General features: G+C 53.9%; 11 protein-coding genes across 11 annotated transcripts; 6 read left to right on the top strand and 5 right to left on the bottom strand.

The window, feature by feature from the left end:
• The first annotated feature begins 1,372 nt into the window (after positions 1-1,372).
• Positions 1,373-2,369, top strand: BU26DRAFT_328812 (ankyrin). Its single transcript, XM_033822159.1, has 2 exons — positions 1,373-1,438; positions 1,486-2,369. The coding sequence occupies exons 1-2, from the start codon at positions 1,419-1,421 to the stop codon at positions 2,291-2,293; spliced, it is 828 nt and encodes a 275-aa protein (XP_033683196.1). The 5' UTR covers positions 1,373-1,418; the 3' UTR covers positions 2,294-2,369.
• BU26DRAFT_328809 (uncharacterized protein) lies at positions 2,370-3,986 on the bottom strand. The gene is made up of 4 exons (XM_033822158.1): positions 3,459-3,986; positions 3,285-3,411; positions 2,678-3,230; positions 2,370-2,621 (listed from the first exon to the last, which is right to left on the bottom strand). Exons 1-4 carry the CDS (start codon positions 3,929-3,931, stop codon positions 2,446-2,448), a joined length of 1,329 nt encoding a protein of 442 aa, XP_033683195.1. The 5' UTR covers positions 3,932-3,986; the 3' UTR covers positions 2,370-2,445.
• A 264-nt stretch (positions 3,987-4,250) lies between these two features.
• BU26DRAFT_429075 (FAD/NAD(P)-binding domain-containing protein) lies at positions 4,251-6,170 on the top strand (the record flags this gene model as incomplete). Its single annotated transcript, XM_033823819.1, has 1 exon — positions 4,251-6,170. The coding sequence occupies one exon, from the start codon at positions 4,251-4,253 to the stop codon at positions 6,168-6,170; it is 1,920 nt and encodes a 639-aa protein (XP_033683194.1).
• Positions 6,171-6,516: 346 nt separating this feature from the next.
• Positions 6,517-7,793, top strand: BU26DRAFT_328802 (uncharacterized protein). Its single transcript, XM_033822156.1, has one exon. The coding sequence runs from the start codon at positions 6,862-6,864 to the stop codon at positions 7,480-7,482; it is 621 nt and encodes a 206-aa protein (XP_033683193.1). The 5' UTR covers positions 6,517-6,861; the 3' UTR covers positions 7,483-7,793.
• On the top strand, positions 7,794-9,349 carry BU26DRAFT_328803 (uncharacterized protein). The gene is made up of 6 exons (XM_033822157.1): positions 7,794-8,085; positions 8,140-8,308; positions 8,457-8,659; positions 8,709-8,786; positions 8,836-8,913; positions 8,963-9,349. The coding sequence occupies exons 2-6, from the start codon at positions 8,159-8,161 to the stop codon at positions 9,273-9,275; spliced, it is 822 nt and encodes a 273-aa protein (XP_033683192.1). The 5' UTR covers positions 7,794-8,085; positions 8,140-8,158; the 3' UTR covers positions 9,276-9,349.
• A 621-nt stretch (positions 9,350-9,970) lies between these two features.
• Positions 9,971-11,660, bottom strand: BU26DRAFT_596086 (uncharacterized protein; the record flags this gene model as incomplete). The annotated part of the gene is made up of 3 exons (XM_033834964.1): positions 9,971-10,585; positions 10,675-11,027; positions 11,274-11,660. The coding sequence occupies 3 exons, from the start codon at positions 11,658-11,660 to the stop codon at positions 10,003-10,005; spliced, it is 1,323 nt and encodes a 440-aa protein (XP_033683191.1). The 3' UTR covers positions 9,971-10,002.
• A 373-nt stretch (positions 11,661-12,033) lies between these two features.
• Positions 12,034-13,482, top strand: BU26DRAFT_596083 (uncharacterized protein; the record flags this gene model as incomplete). The annotated part of the gene is made up of 4 exons (XM_033834963.1): positions 12,034-12,359; positions 12,414-12,808; positions 12,962-13,230; positions 13,290-13,482. Exons 1-4 carry the CDS (start codon positions 12,071-12,073, stop codon positions 13,480-13,482), a joined length of 1,146 nt encoding a protein of 381 aa, XP_033683190.1. The 5' UTR covers positions 12,034-12,070.
• An 841-nt stretch (positions 13,483-14,323) lies between these two features.
• On the bottom strand, positions 14,324-15,746 carry BU26DRAFT_458327 (FAD/NAD(P)-binding domain-containing protein). The gene is made up of 4 exons (XM_033824976.1): positions 15,656-15,746; positions 15,018-15,607; positions 14,699-14,968; positions 14,324-14,649 (listed from the first exon to the last, which is right to left on the bottom strand). The coding sequence occupies exons 1-4, from the start codon at positions 15,680-15,682 to the stop codon at positions 14,343-14,345; spliced, it is 1,194 nt and encodes a 397-aa protein (XP_033683189.1). The 5' UTR covers positions 15,683-15,746; the 3' UTR covers positions 14,324-14,342.
• Positions 15,747-16,168: 422 nt separating this feature from the next.
• Positions 16,169-17,814, top strand: BU26DRAFT_531577 (cytochrome P450; the record flags this gene model as incomplete). The annotated part of the gene is made up of 5 exons (XM_033831039.1): positions 16,169-16,344; positions 16,400-16,469; positions 16,520-16,685; positions 16,734-17,037; positions 17,085-17,814. 5 exons carry the CDS (start codon positions 16,169-16,171, stop codon positions 17,812-17,814), a joined length of 1,446 nt encoding a protein of 481 aa, XP_033683188.1.
• A 221-nt stretch (positions 17,815-18,035) lies between these two features.
• Positions 18,036-19,012, bottom strand: BU26DRAFT_540952 (glutathione S-transferase family protein; the record flags this gene model as incomplete). The annotated part of the gene is made up of 4 exons (XM_033831576.1): positions 18,036-18,358; positions 18,480-18,506; positions 18,549-18,569; positions 18,602-19,012. 4 exons carry the CDS (start codon positions 19,010-19,012, stop codon positions 18,158-18,160), a joined length of 660 nt encoding a protein of 219 aa, XP_033683187.1. The 3' UTR covers positions 18,036-18,157.
• A 657-nt stretch (positions 19,013-19,669) lies between these two features.
• On the bottom strand, positions 19,670-22,382 carry BU26DRAFT_519914 (FAD-binding domain-containing protein). Its single transcript, XM_033829176.1, has 7 exons — positions 21,642-22,382; positions 21,252-21,586; positions 21,126-21,187; positions 20,957-21,047; positions 20,577-20,910; positions 20,288-20,487; positions 19,670-20,206 (listed from the first exon to the last, which is right to left on the bottom strand). Exons 1-7 carry the CDS (start codon positions 21,977-21,979, stop codon positions 19,932-19,934), a joined length of 1,635 nt encoding a protein of 544 aa, XP_033683186.1. The 5' UTR covers positions 21,980-22,382; the 3' UTR covers positions 19,670-19,931.
• Positions 22,383-23,474: the final 1,092 nt, after the last annotated feature.

Below are 23,474 nucleotides of genomic sequence, written 5' to 3'. Positions count from 1 at the left end.
CTGTGTGATCATAAGGTAAGTTGCGAATCTGCCTCGTATCAGCCTTCGCTTGCTAATTCCTGTTATTGGCTACAGGGAGACCCGAGGCTGCTATTATGCCTACCTGATCATGTTCCCTTGAGGTCATTGGCTGATCTTTTTCAGCCCGACTCCGCAGTTTAGAACCCATCGATAAGCACTCCAGGGCTCCACCCAGGCGTGCTGTCCGTTGCGGCAATACCAACCAAAAACAACTGGAAAATATTCTGCTAGTTCACCTTCTACACAGATCAGTCGTGAGCATGTCTGGGGTAGGCGAAGCTCTGGCTGGGGTCGCCGCCGCTGCTTCGTTTTCCCAGCTGCTAGGCTGCGTTTTACAAGCCTCGAAGACTCTAGCTGAGTTTTACCAAGACATGGAAGACGCTCCATCCGAAATAAAGCGCGTACAAGCCCAGCTCTCTCGGCTGTATGGGGGTCTCCGTGCCTTTAGGTCAACGTTAGGTGGTCTTCACATGGATACGCCCGTCCCTATCGAGTTGCAAAGCCTACTACAGACCTCTCTGGAAGATGTGGAGAAATCCATCCAGGTCGTACGGTCTGAGTGTTCAAGATACACTGCGAAGGATCCCGGAATCCGAACCAGGTTCAAATTCGCTCTGACGGGCAAAGATACTATGCGGAAATTGCTGTCCCATCTCCGAGACGCTGAGATCAATCTGGAAATCTTAATTCAACTTTCTCAACAGTGCGTATCCTCCTATACATATATAATACCCCTTATCTCACCTCCCCCTAGTTACATCTCATTACATACGCTCGCCTCCATTCGAGCGATCGACAATAAAGTCAGTGCCCGAGCCTCGACAGCTAACCCACGCCTTTCGACAACACGATTCCGTTCACTTCCAGCCTACGGAAACAACAAGTCCAGTGACTTACGTCTCAAGACAGCGCCAAAGGGTCATGTTCTGCCAGAGGATTGTTGGTTACGAAGGTGGGGCTTCTATGGCTCAGTGAATACTGTGAGCACCACCGATGACGTGGATACACTGCAGATACACGTTGGATATAAGTTGCCTTCATGGACTGGGAAGGTTATATCGGCTTATTTACAGTTTGCACGCCTGCAATTTGGGTCGAGCATCTGCATCCTTCCCGGCTATATCAGGGTTCAGAACCAAGTCCCTTTAGAGTCTCGTTTCATGTCTGCGTGTAGAGGAGGGGACGTCAGCACCATTGAGGAGTGCCTTCGGAATAACGCGGGTGTTCTGTACGATAGGACCATCTGCCGAGGCAAGACCCCGCTTCTTGTAAGTCCTCTATTTCCAGCAGATTCCTCGCGGTACTAAGTATCCCGGCAGCTCGCAATCGAACACGCCTTAGACTCGTCCAACACGGAAGCAGTCAGATGCCTCCTGAAAGCCGGTGCAGATCCCAACATGGGAGACGATGAGCGAATGTAAGACCTCATTCTTGACTGTGCTCACGTCTCACATTACTTATCAGTCTTCCTGTCTTTGCTGCATGCGGATTCGTTGGCACCAAAAGCTCCTCGGCCCATTCAGTTATCCCATACAAGCAGTTGCCGCCGCGCACAGATATCTGGTTCGATATTATCCGGTTGCTGGTAAAACACGACGCTTCTGTCCACGAGACCATCTTTGGGCAAACACTAACCACGCTTACGCTGGCCGTCCAGGCCTTTAATTCGACCTCACAAACCTTGCTGCCCTTCTTGCAACTTCTTCTGGACCAGTGCTACATTGACTTTTCCATTGCGAACGAGTATGGGTCATCCGCTTTGTTCACAGCGATGCGAAGTGGAGACGTCACCATTCCTGCGCTAGAATTCCTTGCACACTGCGGAGTCAAACTCGACGAAGCACTACCAGATGGTCGAACGGCACTGCATCTGGCGGCTGAACTCGCGTCTACCGTGTCACCGCTTGCGCACCTATGCCAGAAGTATGGCATGGGTAATATTGATCGACGAGATCAGTGGGGTTGGACAGCACTTCATTACGCGGTCGGTTCGTACAGCAATAGGGAGGACAATCTGCCATGCGGGAAGGTCAGATTCTTGTTGGAGAAGGGAGCAGACCCGCATCTGAGAGGAAACGGACTCCGCACTCGACCCCTTCATGTCAGCAATTGGGTAGGCGAGCCAGTCTCACCGCTCGAATATTCGAAGTACTTGGGGCCGGATGTATATAACCGATTCGTGGCAGACATGAGGGCGGCTGGCCATGCGGTTGCGGATGAAGAAGACGGCGAGCAAGACGAGTTTCACGATGCAGTAGAAAGCATAGTCTGATGGGAGGTCGGGGGTGGGGGCTTTTTAATATTGTCTGTCTTGGCCGCCCTAGCTTCCCGAAACCGGCGCCCTCCGGCGGACTTACTTCCCCTCGACGTCTATTACTTCCTTCATCCCGATAACCATAGCCCACACCCGAAACTACTCCTCTTCTAGAATATGGCGAGCGCGTTCGGAGGCGACCCGACGAGTCCTGGAATGTTGAGCGGCGCAGAAGTAAGTAGGAACGTGTACCGGTTCGTCTTCTTGCAATGCGCGGACAGCGCCTTCAAGTCCCACAGCTCACCGATACTCATTCCGAACATGGAAAGGAGCCAAGGGTGCAACACTGTACCCCAAAGTCATTACTCAATTACAGGAAACCTCGCGACTGGACTAACTTACCAAGGTCTTCCGGGCTCCCTACCGAACCGTCCTCCTTGATCGGCATCAAAGCCTCAAACGATACCGAATCGCCTGCCACTGCAGCGAAGTGCTTATTCCAAAGCCATTTCGCGGCCTCAAGTGTACCGTGCATGCCTGCAATCTGCATCTTCTGCATTTTCGCGAAGTCCCCAGGAGTCGGAGCTTCGAGGACCTCGGTCATGCCCGTGCGGATGATGAGCACGTCTCCTGTGCGGAACTCAACACACTGATCTTTGGCAACAGCCTCAAGGTCCGCGACGGTGATTCGATTATGGTCGCCGAAGGGGTGAAAGATGGCTTCTTCCCCGGAATTGCCGTCTGCAATGGCCTTTGCTTCGTACCAGGCTTTGAAGTCTATCAGGACGCCGCGAGCTACTAGGCCACCGGAAGTATGCCAGTGATCCAGCGTCGGCATCTGATTCGCATCCGTGGAAGTAGCGCAGAGTCCCTCTTGAGTTACTTTGATTCCGTTGTAGGCCAGCCCGGAAGTTTGGTGCTGCCAATGGACCAAGCTGTCCCACTGGCTGCTCGCCTAATCGAGTCTGTCAGTTTGAGCACTGGCATAGCAGGCTAGGTGAACACCAACCTGCGTATTAAACGTAAGCTCGTCATCCCAGCCACACCCCTGAATGAGCCCCATCTCACTAAGCTTCATCACCTTGTGCGTCGGAGCAACACGACCCATCGGGATCTTATTGCCATTAAGAGGCCAGCTTCGCGATATCAGCGTCCTAGTGAGCGCAAATTCCTCGAAACATACTTGAGCGAGATAGAAACGCCATCTCGAGCCTCCTTGCAGGCTTCGGCGACCACAGCGGGCGTCAGCAGGTTCAGCGTCCCGAGCAAGTCTTTCTTCCCATCTTTATCGAAGACTCCCCATGCACAGCCCTGAGGCATGCCCTCAACGGAGGGAAGGTCATCGAAATGAGGCAGTTGAGCTCCTCCTTCCATCGCGCTTGCGCCGCTGTATCGGTCCATTGTTCGACCGGGGGTGTGTTTGTAAGGTTCTAGGATTGCGGCGCCTGGAGGCACAGGCTCTTGCGGTAGGGAATTCTCCGGATCTAAGGGCTCACCGTACAAGTAAGTAAGATTAGCTGTCCTATTGTACGCACCCGCGAAGGCCTCCAGGGTAGCTGTTGCGCACGTCGTTCTATCCAGAGAATTCCACACCGTGAGAGACAGGCTCGGAATGAGGTAGCACGCCCTTCGCAAGGCTAGACCTTCTTGGTGCATCTAGGCGAGTGGATGTTAATATCTGTGCAGTTCCATAGTAGCGCATTATTGGTCGCGCGGCTAGCGCCCCGCAGGTTGGCGGCACGTTGTGAGGCGAGGTACACAGGTCGGAATATAGCCGTTGCATACGGCCTATACGGTAACGGCGTCGTCAATCAAGCACGTCTCGCCAGGAACGATACGTACCCCTCTTCTTGGACGACGCAGTCGCACTCGCGTTCCTCGATAGCCATCACGCAAACAAGTAGACTGAAGCGTCATCGGAAATCGCTCGCTTTTCTTCGTCTCGAAGATGGACCCAGGAGCGGCTATGGCGTCGATGACGCCCGTCCAGCAAAAGTACATGCAAGAAGCCGCGAAGCGCAAAAGGCCGGAAGGTACGCAGCAATTTCAGCAACTGCACTTCAGCGACAACGACCGACTCCGCGGTCTCGTCCACGATCCGTTTGCGGACCACGATGCGCTCGACAAACTTCCCCTGCCAATCCAGTCAGGCGACCGCATCAAGTTCCTGATCATGGGCGCCGGAATCGGGGGTATTTTGAACGCCGTGAGGCTCGTGCAGGCAGGCTTCGCCCCCGATCAGATCGTGCTTGTCGAAGCGGCCGGTGGACTAGGCGGAACATGGTACTGGAATCGCTATCCTGGACTTCACTGCGATGTCGAATCATACGTCTACATGCCTCTAATCGAAGAGATGGACTATGTGCCGAGCCACAAGTACGCATCAGGCGTGGAGATTCGTTCCTATCTCACGCAAGTGGTCGAGCGATTCAGACTATCCGATAGGATCCTATACCGCACACAGCTCAATGGCCTCCAGTGGGATGGCAGTATGCGCGCCTGGAAGATCGACATGACGACCAGTCGGGGGCCAGGGGGTAGAGACAAAAGTGCCTTTTGGGTCAATGCCGATTTCGTCATCCTCGTCTCCGGCCTCTTTCCATATCCCCAAGTACCTAAGATTCCCGGACTCACCGGCTTTGAAGGCTCCATGTTCCACACTTCGCGCTGGGACTACAGTGTCACCGGCGGCTCCAGCGATACGCCCTTCCCCGCTCTAGACAAGCTGGCAGACAAGCGTGTCGGCATTATTGGAACTGGGGCAACAGCCATTCAGGTTGTACCAGAGGTCGCAAAGTATGCGAAAGAGGTGTACGTCTTCCAGCGTACCCCTTCGCAGGTGAATTCGCGGGGACAGCGCGAGACAGATCGAACGGAGTGGGCCGAACGCATAGCCACAGGTCCAGGTTGGCAGAAGCGGCGCATGGAAAACCTAGCTCAGCTCCTGTGCCACCACGACACGCTGGAAGGAGTGAATCTCATCGACGATGAGTGGTCAAAACTGCAGGCGTATTGCGCTCTGATGGGAAGTACCAAGTTTGGTACCATCACGCCTGACAAGGTCCAGGAGCATATCGCGACCATGTACACACTGGATGCGGAGCACGCCGAAAAGGTCAGACAGCGAGTCTTAGACATTGTCAAGGACAAGGAAATCGCCGAGAAGCTGACGCCCTGGTACCCAACCTGGTGCAAGCGGCCGACCTTCAGCGACCTCTATCTAGAGGCCTTCAACAAGCCCAACGTGCATCTAGTAGACACGGCTGGCAAAGGTGTCGACAGCGTCACTCCCCATGGGATCGTCGCCGGCGGTCAAGAATACCCCATCGACATCCTCATCTTCTGCACCGGCTATCGCTCCCCTGGTTACGCACACGGCAATCCCGCCGCAAGCATGGGTATCGAGATCATGGGCCGCGAAGGCCGTAGTCTGAATGAGAAGATAACTTCACAGGGCGCATCCAGCCTGCACGGATGCATCTCCAACGGCTTCCCCAACCTTTTCTGGATGGGTGTCTCGCAGGCTTCCGCAACCGCAAACTATACGCACACCCTCGACGTGATGAGTGCGCACGTGTCGTCCATCATAGCGACTGGCCATGACCGCATGGGAAGCAAACAGCAGCACGGCGTTGTCATTGAGCCTTTAAAAGACGCGGAGGAGGCGTGGGCTATGCGGCTTATGCAGGGCGCGGCTTATTTTGCTTCGGTGGCGGTGTGTACGCCGGGGTACATTACGTTAGAGGGTGAGATTCTGGAGAAGATGGGAGATGCGGTGGCGGGAATGAAGCGCGCGAGGGGTTCGCAGTGGAGCGAGGGGATTGTTTCGTTTACGAAGGAGCTGGAGAGGTGGAGGGGCGAGGGGATGGGGGGTATTGAGGTGGGCGCTGCGTAGGAGTTGGCGAGCTTGGGCGAGCGATAGAGCGCTCACAATGCTCTAACAATAAGTAATTGGGTTTATAAGAAGCTGACGAATATGTAATAGCACGAGCGACACGTCTAAACACCAACTAGCTCCCGCACAATCTACGCTTATTGGAAGTACAGGCGACCTAGCATTTGGACATTGCCATAAAGAGGTAGGGAGTAGATCCTGACCGGCAACATTGTCGCTCGTTCTAGCTTGTATCAGGCGAAGACTAAATCCTGCATGGGTTTGTGTGCTTCTACAGCTCTAGCTAAAGCAAGGCGGACGGAAGTAGAAACTCTTTAAAGTGTACAGCACCGCCTTTGCTTTCGACGCCCCGCAGTTGCTCCCAGACCACTGACACCCCGCTGGGACTCGCCCATATAAAGCCAGCGCTTATGTGCCTTCCGAGACGGGTGTGAGCTATGGGTCGGGACCGAAGACGAAGATGGAGATAGAGTATGTGGCGGCTAGGCGCAGGAAACCGCGAAGGCAGTATAGCGCCGGGTTAGAATCGTGAACGGTTCTCCTTCCTCAAGCCCCGTCGCCCTGACAAGAAGCTCAATGAAAAAGAAAAAAGATGGGAGAAGCGTTGATAGACCATGGGCAGACTCGCACCCGCACAGTCCAGCTTCTCAATATAGGCGCAAGCACCTGTAATTTTTGGGCTTGTTAGCTCATGTCGAAGGGGGATTGCGCTCGCCTTCTCCAAGAGTTAATGCAGACCACAGGGGGATTGCGCTCGCCTGTGGTCGCGGGACCCAGCAACGAAGTGGGATTGCGCTCGACTTCGCTGCTTGTGGCACGATGCACCAGCTCAATGACAGAGGGGGATTGCGCTCGCCTCCGCATTGGCGCGTACGAAGGGGGATTGCGCTCGCCTTCGTCGCCGTCGTTGACACAAACGTGCCCTTCCAGGAAAGAGGGGGATTGCGCTCGCCTCAACCTAGGAGCAGTCAAAGTGGGATTGCGCTCGACTTTGCTGCTGTTGTTGGCACGACGCACCAGCTCAATGACAGAGGGGGATTGCGCTCGCCTCCACATTGGCGCGTACGAAGGGGGATTGCGCTCGCCTTCGTCGCCGTCGTTGGCACAAACGTGCCCTTCCAGGAAAGAGGGGGATTGCGCTCGCCTCAGTCTGGGAACAGTCGAAGGGGGATTGCGCTCGCCTACGCCGCGATTAGCTTTTAACAAAGGGCGCGGGCAGCATTGCACTCACCTTCGCTGCCCTGGGCTCACCGGGGGATTGCGCTCGCCGATGTGCCCTTCCAACATAGAGGGGGATTGCGCTCGCCTCTAGTTGGAGAGAAAAGATAAGGAAGAAGAGGAAGAAGTTAGCGGGCGGAGGAAGCTAAATACGAAGGAGTTCGTATTTTTGTGTCACCGATCTGGGTGGTCAGTGCACAACACCGGTGGCCCGCAAGCTCGGACTGTTCCTCGGCACGACTTCACCACATCGGCCGTTAGGCCAGCCAATCAGCAGCCCCGATGTTGCCTTCACCACGGATCTAAGGGCTCGCTGGACAAGTAAGATTAGCTCGTCCATTGTACGCACCTGCGGAAGGCCTCCAGGGTAGCTGTTGCGCACGTCGTTCTATCCGGAGAATTCCACACCGTGAGAGGCTGCCTAACACAAATGTCCGTGCGCCGTTCGGTTATCCCTCCACGCGAGATCGAGGTGGTGAATGAATTAGCACGTGACCGTCTCCTACTGCCGGCACACTTGGCCCGCGCTCTCGCGATATGCCCTCCGCCGCAGGGCCACTACTTCACCTACACGCCAAGAAAGCACTTGCATCAGCAGCAACCCCGCGAGCTTCAATCCCCTCTACTATATAAGGCTCGCCCACACCGCCCCCACAGCTCCTCACCGTAATCAATCAATCAATCTATCACCCCCAAGGTAAGTCATCCAGTTCGTCGTGACGGAAATTTCGGACACTGACCGAACATTTAGAGCTTTTCCCACTCTTGCAATGTCTCAGACAGGCACAAGCCCGACCGTCCCTAAGGGGCTTCTCGAGCCAGAGGTGTCAAATGACAGTTCTGGAGAGCATAGAAGCTTGGTGCAGCAAGACAAGGCTAGTGAGGATAAGAAGGACGCCACTGTAGGCACTGGCAAGAAGGTAAGTCGCCCCTCCCACAGTAATACTTCCCTGGTTTCGGTGGGCAAACCTGTTCCCGAAGATTCCAGCAGGCAAAGACATATTCACGGTTTAGCCTATTCGCTTGCCTCTATCCTACTGCAGCGCACTTGCTAAAATTCCGGATTAGACTGCGTCGTCCCCCTCGCCTTCTTCCAACGCCGTGACTGAGGAGATGCCAACGTCCACAACTGCTGGATCGTCCTCCAATTCCTCGCCTACTAGCAACACTCCCGCTACGCCCACCTCTAAGTCCGAAGTCGAATGCGCGCCCGATACCGACACTATCGCCGCCAACTCGAGCAGACGTCGCAAGGTTTCCGAGGCTAAGGCGTAGGTTTTCCGCTCTTCTCATTCCGACTCATATACTAACAGCAGCTAGACCAGCGAAGAGCGAGCCCAATACCAACACTGTTGCCACCAACTCGAGGAAACGTCGCAGGGATTCTGAGGCTAAGGTGTAGGTTTTCTGCTCTTCTCATTCTGACTTATATACTAACAGCAGCCAGACCAGCGAAGAGCGAGCCCGATATCGACACTATCGCCACTAACTCGAGCAAACGTCGCAAGGTTTCCGAGACTAAGGCGTAGGTATTCCGCTCTTCTCATTCCGACTCATATACTAACAGCGGCCAGACCAGCGAAGAAGGACGCGAAGAAGCAGGCGAAGAAGCAGGCGAAGAAGCAAGCTAAAGGCAAGGTTGGGCAGAAGTTCGCCAAGACCATGAAGACAAATGGCAGGTTCTCCAGGCCGATGCAGGGCGAACTCCCGATGCCTTGGTACCGAACACCCTGTGTGCGCGACGACGCCAACATGCCATGCTCCCTACGCCGGTGTAGGTTCACACACGAAGTCCAGCGGAAGCACTTCGACGAGGCCAAGATTGACGCATTGCACGATGCACCGCCGTCCAAAAATCCTGGCGCGCGGGGCGGCCATCGTCATTGAGATCTCGCTCGCGTCTGCGCCTTCTCGAGGAATGTCCCACGGAGCTGAATAGAGAGGCTTTTTGGAGCCCGGATTCATGGCGTTGTGGGTTAACAATGGGTTAACAATGTCCTCTTGCATGTTGAAAGGGATATTAGCATGAGAATGGTCATGGGACCCGGCGTTGGAGTTCAATGGGAAGTTGGAGCATGATGCGGGAAGGGGAGGAGCGTGAAGCCAGTTTAGCCAATGATTGGGATTTAGATCCAAGAATGATCATGGTTTTTATGGACGAAAGAAATCCAGATGCTTTTATACGCACTGTTGAATCAAGATCTCCAGATTGATCGTCTTTAGCGGAGGATTCGTCCGAACTGTGAGTTCCGACCTCCAGTGCCCCAGCAGGCTGTACGGAACCATCACGAGAACGCCACCATTGATTCGATCGATAGAGTTGCCGAGCTCCGCATCGCTTGCGTTGCTGCTCTTGTCGCCGCTTGGGATAGGGACCTTGAGGAGATGGTCGCTGCGCAAGCTTGCCGCGGAGAACTGCTGCGGGTTTCTCTTGAGCAGTAATATGAGCGCTGCGCGTACTACATCAGAATCGCGCGATTAAAGTCAAAGTGAGGAGTCTTACTGATAATGATCAGGGTCTTGCCAAGGCCCATGTCGAAAGCGAGCAAGGTACCGATGCCCAGCTCTAACAGAACGTAGAGCAGCCGATTTACCGCATGGAGTTGATAGCCTCTCAGCTGCAAGGCCCCGCTCGCGGTCTCAATTCCTTCCGGGGTCGTCGTGAGGTATCTGATATGCCCTTGCCACTGTCGAATTTGTTGAGGGCCATGAGCTCCTTCATGCGATGAATCGGCGACTTCTTTGTCGGTTTCTCTTCTTCGGCCGCCTCTGCCTTTCTCTTTCGCCCCATGCCATTCCCTTCGGTAGCCTGGCTCTCTTTCGGGTCTTTCCCATCTTTAGGAACGATCGATGTCACCTTGCTTGGGTCAAAGGGTCCGTTTCTGTAGTCATCCATGCGCAAAGGGGTGACATAGTGCTTCTCCCAAAGGTACTGTATGCGCGGAACCGAAGCGGTAGCAGTGGGCTTCCAGCCGCTCCCACCGTCGCACAATGAATTTGGGTCAATCTGATCTTGGTTGACTTTGTCTGCGTTTGTGGACCCAGCCGGACTTTTGTAAATGTTTGGCCTAACCTTAGCAGGCTTGCCTTGTTGGCGAACGGCGTAGTATACGATCCAAGCGTCGTCACCTTGGAGGGTCTTCGCGAAGTGCATGCGCCACGTTGCATGCTCAAACGCATCCCTTGGGAAAATTGGCCTGCGAATAAGGTTAGTGATTGCTTCAGAACAACGTACCTCGCTAGCAGCGGTTCCCACACGCTCTTTGCCATATTGCTCATCACTTACCATATCTTTAGATAGCTAGCGGGCTGCTTTCTGTCCTTATGGGAGCAAATGGGAGGTGCAGGATGTGGCCTGTGGCTCGCAACGAGGTTGATGGGCGGCCCCAGAGGAGGAGGAGTGGCTGGAGTAAGCTCTACAAGAAAGAAGGCAGAAAACTCTGGGGGACGAGGGCTGATATATAAGATCCCGGTTGGTGAGAGAGATTTGCAAGTCGATCGCAGCGAACGGTAAAGTAAGAAAACAGGTGGAGATGGATAACCGAAGGCAAAGGTAACAAGCATGACGACGTCGGTACGGCAAGAGCTGGCGTGGGTGCCGACAATCGCAACACTCGAATATCCGATTAGGGCCCGGATCTGAACAACCATGGCCTCAGACAGAGTGCCGACGCGAGGACGTAAGTACCCATACATCAATCAACCTGCAACGCGAGAGAAAGGGCGGCAATTCTGCCTCGTCGACGGCCTCTTGACATCTTCGAGCGTCTTTAGTGAGTGTGAGAGGAGAGTTTCGGTGTGCGCGAGTTCTTCACTCCATGGCAGACGGAGGAGTCCCCGAAGTGCGTGCATTCTCGAAGAGAAGCCAGAAGCTTCCAGGTTTACCTGATCCTGCTGGAAGGCAACCGACCATCTCTTCTGAAGATATGCGTGCCTTTCCGTAGGTGGTGTTTGCAAGTATGCCTTTTTAGATGTTTTAGAGTTCTTTATGTCGAACTCAAATTCCTCGCGGAGTTCATCCAGTGTGTTCTTCCCCGGCGCCAACATCGTTAAGCAATCCTCGGCAAGATCCCAAGCTGCGATCATCATGGCAGTCGTCGCTTCGTACTGTTGAAAAGGCGTTCCTTCAGTGCGGGCTGATAGATTGTCCCTAGTCTTAATCTTCGTAATGGTTCTTGAGACAACGCCGGCTACTCGTTCCAGCTTTGTCGCGACGTCGTAGATAATGTACAGCGCAAGGTCAGAGGCCATGCGCTTAACGTCCGACTCCATATGTGCTTTCGTCATCCACTCTTCGAAGGTCTTGCATGGTTGACTGTGTATATATATGTGTATTTCCCGCGTTGGTGCCTCAGTCAATCAATTGTTAAACCCTCCACAACTCTGTACCACTTATTTAAACAACACGCATACATGTTTCCTAGGCGACCTTCTTTACTCACGCTCCACCCTTAGCGGATCTAAGGGCTCGCCGTACAAGTAAGTAAGATTAGCTCATCTATTGTACGCACCCGCGAGGGCCTCCAGGGTAGCTGTTGCGCACGTCGTTCTATCCGGAGAATTCCACACCGTGAGAGGCCCTAACCTGCGGCGGAGGGCATATCGCGAGAGTGCAGACCAAGAGCTTGTCTAAGATACACTCGCCATTTCCATTTCCATTCCATGTCCATTTCCAGCAAGACATGCAAGCTTGCGGCTTCCTTGCCAGCCCCAACGTTACGTTTCGAATAAACAAAAGTTGCCTTGGTACAGCTGCTTCAATCCGGCTTCCTTTCGCACCTCCTACAGCTCATCCACTCCTCCTGCGCTCTGTCTCGTCGTCATTGAACCCAGCTCCTCTGCGCAGTCCATCGGCTACTGCACCATGTCTTGGTAATACCTGCTTCAATGCCATGGATTGCTCGCCCGCTGATAAAGACAGGAGCGGAGGCCAGGGGAATCCTTTCCTTGGTGGCCATGAGCGCCCGCGCGGTAAGTCAGGACCGGGGCAGTCAAGATTGCAAAAGTATGTTAACCTCCGGTTAGTTCCCAGCTGCAACTGGCCAGGCACTGCAGCCTCCCATGGCGGCCTTCGAGGTTCCTCTATAACGTCCCATGGCGCTATCCCCCACGTGCGTCCCGGCAGCGGTCGAGCGTATCGAGCAAACCCCGCCTCCGTAGTGGGACGCGCGCCCGCAAATTCTCTTCCTTCTCGCGGCGGCTTCTATCGCGATGTCGGGGCCGACCCGATGAGCCTCTATGGGGAGTCAGCGACCGCCAGGAACCCTGGCCCGCCTCCCGACCGCCGACAGCAAGCCAGCCCTGCCATCACTGGTATGGCAGCAGGCAACAGTACATACTTCGGTGCGCATATCCGTCGCCCAGCCGCAGCTGCCAGCGCTCAGGGGTTTCCAGCCCTTGCCCTCTCTATAGGGGAGGCTGTGTGTAACGTTCTCGAAGAGAGCGGCCTTTTGGATGCTCATGGGCTTGGGAATGGCTACAGTGAGCGGCCGATTTCCCGCGCATTCAAGCCTCGGTTCGAGGCCTCCCCTTACAACACCAGGCATGGCGACCATCCTGTTGAGCCGCGCTAGTATCGCCCATCGAACCACACCCTGGGACGGCAACGCTTTTACGATGACGGTCTCGACCGGGATGATCACTATGGTGCAACCTCGTACCTAAATCATGAAGAGTTCTACGAGCCGTACGAAGACGAGCTTCATACCGAGCCTTACCAAGGCGAGCTCCATACCGAGCCGCACGTGTTGTTCAACGAGCAAGGAACAACGGAGCGTTTCCATGCCTCTCTTGATAGGCGAAGAGTTGCTTCGCCAGATTTCTTCAATGACCATAACCGGCCGTAAGTCTGCTCATGCACCCGTTTATGCTATAGACTTTGCTGACCCTGATATCACGCAGGACTCATTCCCTTTCATTGATGCATCAACCTCACGAAGCCAGCTTCCCGGCGGGACCAAGGCGTGCATTGAATGTCAGTGCATCTTTTACAAGCGCGGCGCGGCCATCGTCATTGAGATCTCGCTCGCGTCTGCGCCTTCTCGAGGAATGTCCCACGGAGCTGAATAGCGAGTCCTTCTTCCACTCAAAGTAGGACCGGTCACGGGCTGCCGCGGCCAAGTCCCGCTTTCATTTATAGAGTTAAAAAGAGTATAAAAATTAAAAGAACCATATTAATTCTTGCTCTCTTACGCGATGGTACTGCAACTAGTCCTATTAGACAAGCTCTTGGTCTGCACTCTCGCGATATGCCCTCCGCCGCAGGTTAGGGCCTCTTACGGTGTGGAATTCTCCGGATAGAACGACGTGCGCAACAGCTACCCTGGAGGCCCTCGCGGGTGCGTACAATAGATGAGCTAATCTTACTTACTTGTACGGCGAGCCCTTAGATCCAGAGATTTCCCTACCACAAAAGAGAGCTACCACATCACCTACACGCCAAGAAAGCACTTGCATCAGCAGCAACCTCGCGAGCTTCAATTCCCTCTAGGTCCCACGGAGCTGAAAAGAGAGGCTTTCTGGAGCCTGGACTTACGGCGCTATAGGTCGACAATGACATCGTGCATGTTGAAAGGGATATTAGCATGAGAATGGTTATGGGACTCGTTACGGAGCATTTGGCTAGCTTAGACTAGATCCACCACCAAAAGTGGGTCTCTCTATCCTTCTGAATTTCCCTCTCTTCGAAACTCTTGCGCCACGTTCGACGGCGCTTCGTTCTTTGGATGCCTTCAACCTGTGTCCTTTCCCAACCATCGCGAATCCCAACATCGAGGCTTAGCACTAGACATGGTGACGACACGAGTAAGAAGGCTAGCCTGGAAGGTATCGATATCGGAATTTTATCTCCAGGCAAGTCAGCAGCGAAAATGTCCGTCGATAAACACCGAAGACACGCTGGCACCCTATAATTCAATTATTGACGACAAATCTGTGCTGACAATACCTCTACGCTTAAACGGCCCCTTGATCTAACAGGTCAACCCGCAGCTGCATCATACCCCTTATCCTCTCCTTTCCATCCTCGTCCGCTTCGAGGATGCTCTTGAAGAACGGATCCGTCTCGTGCACCGTTTCCGGGTCCGTCTCGCATAGACGACGGAGGTTGGCTTGCGACGCTGGATCGATAACGTTCTTGAAGACAGCTCGTCGCACTTCGTCATACCGATCGAGAATGCTCTCCGACATGCCATCTCTAAGGAGGGCAATGAGTGCATCACCCAATGCTCCAGCGTCAAGCAAGCCTCCCGTTAGTCCCAGCCTAGATCATACGCGTCAGTACTGGGACTTCCGGGCGATGGTGGACTCACCCTCCGAACGGATTACATAGGTGCGCGGCATCGCCGGCAAGGAGTATGCGACCAATTCGAAATTTACTGGCGCATTTTTGGTGAAGCCGGTATGGCGAGAACATCTTTAGATCGTACTGTAGAGGCCGCGGTCCGGGGAATATCGCTTCGTACTTCATCTCCAATCTAGCACGGAGTTCCTCGGTTGAAAAGTCAGTCTTTTCGCCGTATGACACCCGATACAAACCTTCGTTGTCCAGTTTTGCGACGACGCAGAAGTGATCGGGATGACTGCATCCCGTCAGTGGGCCATGCACCCTTCTGCCATGAGTGCGCTTACACGATCTGATTTCCGGTCGAGTATCCGTACTTCTCGAAGGGATACACAACATTCGTCGCAACGATCTGCTGCGGCCAGGTAAATCCGTCGAACGTAACTCCAGCCAGCTGCCGCACTGTACTTCTACCACCATCGGCCCCGACCACGTACTTGGCCGTCATCTTCTTCATCCCTTCCGGCGTCTCCACTTCCACTACGGCCCTGCTCTCATCCCACTCTATCGCCTTCACGCAATGCCGAAACAAGACCTTGGAGCCCTTGCATGCCTTGAAATGCTTGAAAATAACCTCAGCCAACTCGTGCTGGCCCAGAATCAAGTTCTCGTACGGCTCCTCTTTCGAAGGGTGCCGCTCCATCTCGACGATCACCTCACCCGTGATCTTCCGCCAGGCGATCTTCGTACTCGACGTTCCAATTTCGCGACAGTCGTGGAGGACCCCGGCGCGATCGAGCTCTTGCACGGCGACAGGGTGGTACACGGCGGCGCGGGGCGAGTTTTCGATCTCAGGGAGCTTTTCGACGACGGTGACGGAAATGTTAGCTTTGGCGAGGCGGAGCGCTGTGAGCAGCCCAACGGGACCGGCGCCGACCTTGGTGGTGTTAGATTCGTGAATTCGAGTCACCTGTGCGAGACATACGACTAGCACTGATTGCTCCGATGCCATGGTTCAAACAGTGGACGGGGCGATGTGTCAGGAAGAAGCCGCGCTCGTTCGCTTCATGCTGAAGTACAGTAGTAAAGTAGCGATCAGATACGTGCGGCTTCCGCGGACGACATACCTGGACAGGCCAGAAAGGGTAGCGCGTGACAGAAAGTGCGTATTTCTCCCCGCAGCACCCCGCAGCCAGTGAATGGCCCCACATGGCGGCGCTGTATTACCCCACCCACTACTCCAGCCGTCACCGCTGTATAGCTTAGCGAAAGCAAGACGAGAGGACCATCTGGGCAGAAAGGAATACCGTAGCTCGCAAACATGGCCGGCCTCATCCGAATCGTCGCGGCGACGCCGTCTCTCGCCTTCCTCGCCGTCGCCATCACAGTCCTCACTATCTACAAATTCACAACCTACGACAAGCGCCGTCGAAGCCTACCTCCAATGGTCCCGACGTGGCCCCTCATCAACCACACCTTCATTCAGATGCAGGACGACATGCCGCCGATTCTGCGGGAATGGGGAACCAAGTATGGAGAGTTGTTCCGGACAAGAGCTGGAACAACAGACTTCATCTGGCTGAATTCGAAGGAGGCCGTCAAGGAGCTGTTCGATAGGCGGTCTGCCATATACTCGAGTCGGCAGCCGATGCCCATGGCTTTTGACTGTGCTACGTACGCCTCCTCCAAATTCCCGCCAGCTTTGATCGGGGCTGACTGCCAATGGAAGAGGGGGAAAGAGGATAACCTTCGCTCCGTATGGGAAGACGTGGCGGGACTCGCGAGCCGTATTCCATAAGGTGGGAAACTCACCTTCTCGTAACGTCACGACACTGACGGACCTTCCTAGGTGCTCACGCAGAAGATGGCGCAAGACTACTCCGTCATCCAGCTCTTCGAAGCAAAACAGCTGGGCGTGGATTTGCTGAACAACCCGCAAGACTTCTATATGCACAATCGGCGCTACGCCGCTTCGGTGATCATGCAAGTGACATATGGCTGGCGAATACCTAAGTGTAAGAGAGAATCGACATCATCCACACACGGACACTAAGCTGTGGCAGGGGATTGTCCCGAAATACATCGAATCTTCCAAGTGCTAGGCCGATTCGTGCAGTGTCGGAAACCAGGCCAGTGGCTCGTCGACGTCTTCCCTACACTTGCGAAGAGCAGACTCTTCAACATGTTCTCCAGCTGGAAGCGTATAGGGAACGAGTTCCACGCCGCGGATAATGCGACATGGATGGGGTTCTGGAACGAAATGAAGCAAAAGGTGGCCGACGGGACGGCGCCCCATTGCTTCGGCAAGATACTGCAAAGAGACTACGAGAAGCAAGGCTTGACCGAGAGCCGGGCTGCATGGATATGGTGTGTCCCTTTCTCCCTCCGCCTTGGACCTTGACTAAAGCGGACAGTGGCGGCCTGATTGAAGCCGGCAGCGAGACAACATCAGCCACTTTGAACAACTGCCTCTACCTCATTCTCTCCAGTCCCGACTGCGTCGGCCGCGCTCACGAAGAACTCGACCGCGTGGTCGGCCCCAACCGCACGCCCACCTTCGATGACGAGCCCAACCTCCCCTACATCCGCGGTATGATCAAAGAAACCTTGCGCATGCGCCCCATCAACAAATTCGGCAACAACCACTTCAACATCGAGGACGACTGGTACAGTGGGTACTTCATTCCCAAAGGCTCCATAGTAATGGCGAACTGGTGGTCTATCCACTACGACGAAAAGTACTATCCACAACCGGATAAATTCCTGCCGGAGCGCTGGCTCGACTACCCGCACAGCGCGTCAAAAGCCGCCGCGCTCCCTGACGGCACCCAGAGAGATCATCTGACGTACGGCGGCGGGCGGCGCATATGTGCGGGTATACATCTTGCGGAAAAGAGTTTGTTCATCAATGTTGCGAGGATTCTTTGGGGTTTTGATATAGGGCTTGCGCGGAACGAGGACGGCATGCCGATTGCGTTAGACTTCTCGACTAAGAGCTTGCAGAAGGGGAGCTCGTCGGTGACGAGGCCGTTTCCTTGTGAAATCAAAGCGCGGTCCCAGCATCATGAGAAGATCATGAGGGAAGAGTGGACCGTCGCGCAGAAGAAGGGAATTGACTTTTCGCATATTCAGTGGTCGGTGTAATAGAGCTTTTACTGTTGCGGAAACTGGTATCAAAGAGAAGCTGAGACACGACGTAATCGTGAGTATCGACCCGCCCGGGGAGTGCTCACTGTTTGGGAATCATACGAGCAATGGCAGGGTGAATCTGTGGTATCATGCTCTTGGAAGGCTTGCAATCACAGAAGTGACATGAGGATGACCCGTACGCAGAGCTTGATAGTAGCTCCCGAAAACGAACCTTTGGACACATTCGTTTCTAACATACGGCCCATTTTCACCTCATTCATTCCACTATCCCCATGATACTCGCCACTCTTCCCCCATGTCTTGCAGATGCATTCCCATGGCGATATCATAGCAGAAACTACTTGGGAAGTACATCATTATCCGGGTAGTATCGGTAGATGCCCCAATCGTACCTCTGTCTTCTCTCGCTAGCGAGGTACGCAGCTACATTCGGACGAGCCTTGACATCTTCCCATAACTGGAAGACCCGGTCGTATTTACCAGATTCTCTCGCATGGTTCGTGGCTTTGGGAAAGGCAAATTGAATACCATCAACGCACTGTTCCAAGTTTTCGGTCGGTCAGCTACTGAAGCATTCGACGGATATGCGGCCACATAGGAAAATGAAGCTAGGTAAGGAATCGAAAGGAAAATCAGGGGATACTTGCCTGAAACAAGACCAAATCGGCATACGTAAACTCCTTCCCCTATAGCCATGGACCTTTGCCGCTCTCCTCGCTCTTCAGCACCTTCTCCCAGTACCCAAGATGCTTAGGAAGGCGGTTCTTGACCCAATACTTACTGGTCTCGCGCTTTCCTCTTTCTGATCCTCGTAGTACAATTCAATGCCGATCGGGTGGTGGCAATCGTGAACTTCGTTGCTCAAGCCGTCTAGCGCAGTGAGAGCGAGAGCATTGACTCGCCAAACATCGTTCTCTTTCGGTCCAGCGAGCCCGAGCTTAGGACCAAGGTACATGAGGATGTTGCTGGTCTGGGAGATGAGCAGGTCACCATGCCTAAAGAGAGGAGGAGCGTAATAGGGCGGGTTTCCTTGCCCACCATCGAGGGTCTTCGTGACTACCCCTCGGCATTTGTCCATGGCGAGAGATGCAGTGTCCGTGTACGAGGCACCAGCTGCCTCGAGGATGAGCCTGACGTGTTCTCCGCGTCCGGGAACTCCGACGTAGTAGATAAGCTCGTAGGGTGGAGCCATGCTGATTCGCACTGAAGTAGGCGAAGAACGAGATGGTTAGCACTAGAGAGTGGCGTGGGGACGGTTGTACCTTTCAATGAGTTTGAACCCTTGCGTCCTTACGCAAGATGCAAGCTCGTTTATTTTGTGTTACCGGGAGATCGTGATTAAATTGATGTTTGTTGCTGCGCCGCTGAACAAGGAAGTCAGAGTCCTCGCTTAATAAGCGTGCCTGAATACTAGTACTACCTAGACTACATTAGACAAGACGTATACTACTTACTTAAATAATTAAAAGATTATAGAGTATAATATTTAGTATTTATATTTTTAGAGATATACTAAAGACCTAAGTATAACTTAGGCTACTAATAGCAACTCTATTTTCTAATCTATCGTGTGCATAAATTAGTAGAAATCTTAACAGCCTCTTAATTTTTTTTTCCCCCGCCCGAAAAATTAACTTCTTCAAGCTTTGAAGAATTTTCTTTAAATTTTAAAGGAGAGTTCTTCAAATTATAAAGAAGAGTTCTTGAAATTTTAAAGAAAATCCTTTAAAGCGTTAAAGAGAAATTCAAAGAGATAAAGAAACAACATTTATGAAGGATGCACAAAACAGTACTCCTTAAATTCTCTTCAAAATTCGAAGAATCGTTCTTCAAGTTATAAAGGAGAGTTCTTCAAAATTTGAAGAAAAAACACGGCGCTGTTAAAGAGAAAATGCGAAGTTTCTTATGCTTTAAAGGATGTTCTTCAAATTTGAAGAACTCTTCTCCACGTACCGAAGAACTCTCCTTCAAATTTTGAAGAAAAAGCATTGAAGAGAAATTTGTAGATGAAGGCGTCTTTTCTTAACCCCGCGCGCGCCCGCGAAAATCGAGAGGCTGCCAAGATTTCCACCGATTTATGCCCACGATAGATAAGTCGGAACCTCGGCGGCTTACAATTTCTTTAACAAGAACCCGTCATGCTGCAGCTTCTGAAACACACCCTCTGGGTCGTACTTCCTCGCAACATCCTTCAACATATTCACGTTCTCGGAGCCATAGCTATCCAAGATCGTCTGAGTATACGAAGCATCATTCATGAACTGGTATTCAAGAAGCTTTCCCCTCTCCTCGGCGGATGAAATCACATGCTTACCGAGAGAGTTGAGCGCATAGTGCGCTGCATCGTCTGCATCGTCGTCGAACCATTCGACGAGTGGTGCATACCCTAGTGTACGTAAGCAGGTAGTTGGACTTGGAAGGCCCTGTGATAGGACTATGGATGCGTTTCCGATATGGGAGAACTTACATGACTGGGGAGTGACTTCCAAGCCCAGTGCATTTCCTCCACGCTGCTGGCCGGCCATGACTGTGGCCTTTGACACGGGCTGAATCGTATATGAGAGATTGGCTGAAGGCATATCGGTCTTCAGCAGCTCCAGGTAGCGCTCATGGACGTCGACGTAAAGGTCATGGTCGATTCTGGTGCTAGCCGCGTACGGCTCTCTCCTATCGATCTTTGAGCATGCACTTACTGCAGTATGCAGCATCGCCCAGGTCGCTACACGGACTTGACTAAGCCGCACAGGGAAACTCACTTCGCGGGGAAATCGCCGATATTGATAGCGCTCGTCAGGCTAGCGATCGTACCATTCGTGAGTGGGATATAGGGACCCCAGTAAGATTTCAAGCCAGTGAACGCGTCGAACACTTTCGGAGGTGCGGCGGACCATTCGGCATACAGAAGGCCTGTAATGATAACGGTGGGGTTCACGTTCAGGAAGAAGCCAATCTTAGGATCCTCCTCCATGGCCTCCTGCACCTGTATGGTGGCGTTAAGGATGTTGACATAGTCGGAAGGATCATAGAGCGCGACGGCGTATTGGACCTTGTGGAGTGGATGCGTCTCAATGTCGAAGCGAGTTACGATGCCTAGAGGAGTGAGCGCAGGAATGCTTTGGGCCATAGTCCGACGCACCAAAGTTGGGTCCGCCGCCCTTCAGCGCCCGGAACAGGTCAGCGTTCTCGTCACGATTAGCATTGACGATAGTCGAGTTTGCAAGGACGACCTATGTGGAAAGTCAGCATCGCTTGGAGGGTGCATGGTTACCCGTTGGGCACCAGGCGGGCGGAGGGGGGCCACTTCCCTCGTAGTTCTTCACGCTATCAGTACCTACGCCATACAGGTTCGGGAAGAAAGTCATTCCACCTGTCATTGGTTAGCCGTCTTGGAGCGCGGCGGTCACAAGAACACGTGCATGGAGTGTACTCACCTCCGAGTAAGAAACCCGGTATGCCGACGGTATAGTGACGACCACCTATTGCAGTAATGCTGTGGGGGTCAAGGAAGTCGTATATCTTTCCCCATGAGTTTCCGGGGCCAGCATGGAGCATGCCATCCTTGCGTAAGGATAGAGCATCCAGACCTTGGAGGTCAAGGAGCACGCCAGACCCGTCGATACTGCCGAACCCAGAATTGGGGTTGTGGCCTCCACTTCGAACAGCGAACTTGGTCCCCACGTGCCTGATGACCTTCAATGCTGCAGCAACCTCAGTCGTGCTCTGCAGCCGAATGAAGCAAGCGGCTGGCAGCCAGCATGTCTGGGACCTGTAGCCATGAGCAAATGTTCTGGACCAACCATGTTCTAGCAGCAGGGGCTTACCAGTTGATAACCTGCTCGTCGTGATAGTCGGCATCATTCGCTGCGAAGACACGCCCGGGGAATATCTGCTGTGCAATTCGGCATGCTGCAGCAGCTCGCTTGGATACCGGTGAGTCCTCGTCAAATGGGGCAAGCTCATCAATATCGCTCAACGACTTGAGAGCCTGTTGAGGTAGGTTTGATGCTGAACTTGCTCTGCCATTGGACGCATCGCCCAGGAAGGAGAGGAGGTCCCGTCCGAGGGGTGCATTTGGAGCTGCAAAAGCCTCCTCATGATCAATAATGGGAGCCGCGAAGACGGCGCGGAGGGCTGATAGAAGCAAGAGTAGGTAAAGCATAGCTAGGGAGGTGGGTAGGGTGGTCGGACCGCGAAGCTGGGCTCACTGCCGCGAAAAGCACGCCAACTTATCAAATGTTCTTTGCGTGGCCGCAGCCTGATTGGTAGAGAAATGAAGGATGCTCATACTACGCTTCGTAATGAGGGCTATCCGACGAGTCCGTACGTACGAGCTCGCGGCAGCGCGGAAGCGGGATCCTGCAGGCTGCTAGACGCCGAACGCCTAGAATAAGCACCAAAGCGAGTGGGGTATCGAGGACAAGCTTAAGAGAAAGAGGCGCTGAAGCTGGCCAGCCTAAGAAGAGGATTCGTCGAGGCATTCCTCAGCAGCTCGTATGGGGGGCGGCTATTCTTGCTCCTTCCTACATTTGCGAGTCATTGCCGAGGGTGCCCGGCGACATATCTACCCCGATGTCAACCCTTAGCAGCTCAAAAAGAGTATAACTAGCGTGCAGAATCTTCCTCCTCCTAATACTGAAAGCCCGACCAGGAGCTAGGATAGTTCGCTGGCGTGGGCGGGGGGCGGAAAGCAGTAGACTCCAGCATGCCTCTGCGTAACTCACCAGCACTCTGCTACAGCTTTCATGGCGTGGATATCGCTCGGCAGGATAGTACCACTGCCGAACAATCAAGGGCTTGCTTGGCCAGTGTCGCAACACGGCGGATCTGCCGTCATTGCCGCCGCCGCCGCCGCCGCCGCCATTCCGTCCTTTCAAGACATGACGGGCTGATGCCACAATAGCGGTGAAGACACGACGGTGGGTTGGCGGGGCTCAAGGCCAAATCCGGCGTCGACGTGCATATGCAAGAATATGCGGGAACCCCGCTGCAGCATCGCCATTGCGCTACTGGCCGGCCTACTTGTGCCCACTCTGCGACGTGGTGGGTGGGAAAGCAAGATGATTGCTGAGAGTGCAACATGAACGAGGAGCAAGAGAGGTGAGGTGCCGTTAAGGTTGCTGGTACTGAGGCTGGAAACGCCCGGGCCGGCGTCGTGAGACGGCGCTAGGACGGGTCCGGCTAGCGGCTCTTCGCGTTGGACTAGAACACCACGACGACCACGTACCACGCCGCCAGTGCTCCGGGCTCCATCGCGAACACCCGGCCCACCCGTCTCTCCAAATTGCTCAGTCCTCTCGCCCCTCTCGTTCCAGCCCGCCGCCTAGCTCGGCTCGCAATAAACCATGATCCCTCCAGATACCTGACTCGAATGAAACGAAACAATGCAGGCAATTGACAACGGGTGCGGGCATCGCGACGGGCCGCCCTTTCACACTTATCCGCGCTCCAAGGCAGCGCTTTCTGCTAGCCCTTCCGCTAATTGTGCGGCGCTAGATAGGCGCTCCAAGGGTCCGCCTGATGTCGTGTACCCATACAAGCCCTTTACCCCCGCTGTATTACATGCGCTTATGGAAACCTAGCCCGTTGTGCTTGCGCGTGTGGCGTTGCTCGGACAAGGACGTGCGAATTCGGTGATGCCGAGGAATTGCTGATAC

This window comes from Trematosphaeria pertusa, assembly GCF_010094035.1.
Source record: "Trematosphaeria pertusa strain CBS 122368 unplaced genomic scaffold BU26scaffold_8, whole genome shotgun sequence".
Lineage (NCBI taxonomy): Eukaryota > Fungi > Ascomycota > Dothideomycetes > Pleosporales > Trematosphaeriaceae > Trematosphaeria > Trematosphaeria pertusa.
This window is presented reverse-complemented; position numbering and strand designations above follow the sequence as displayed.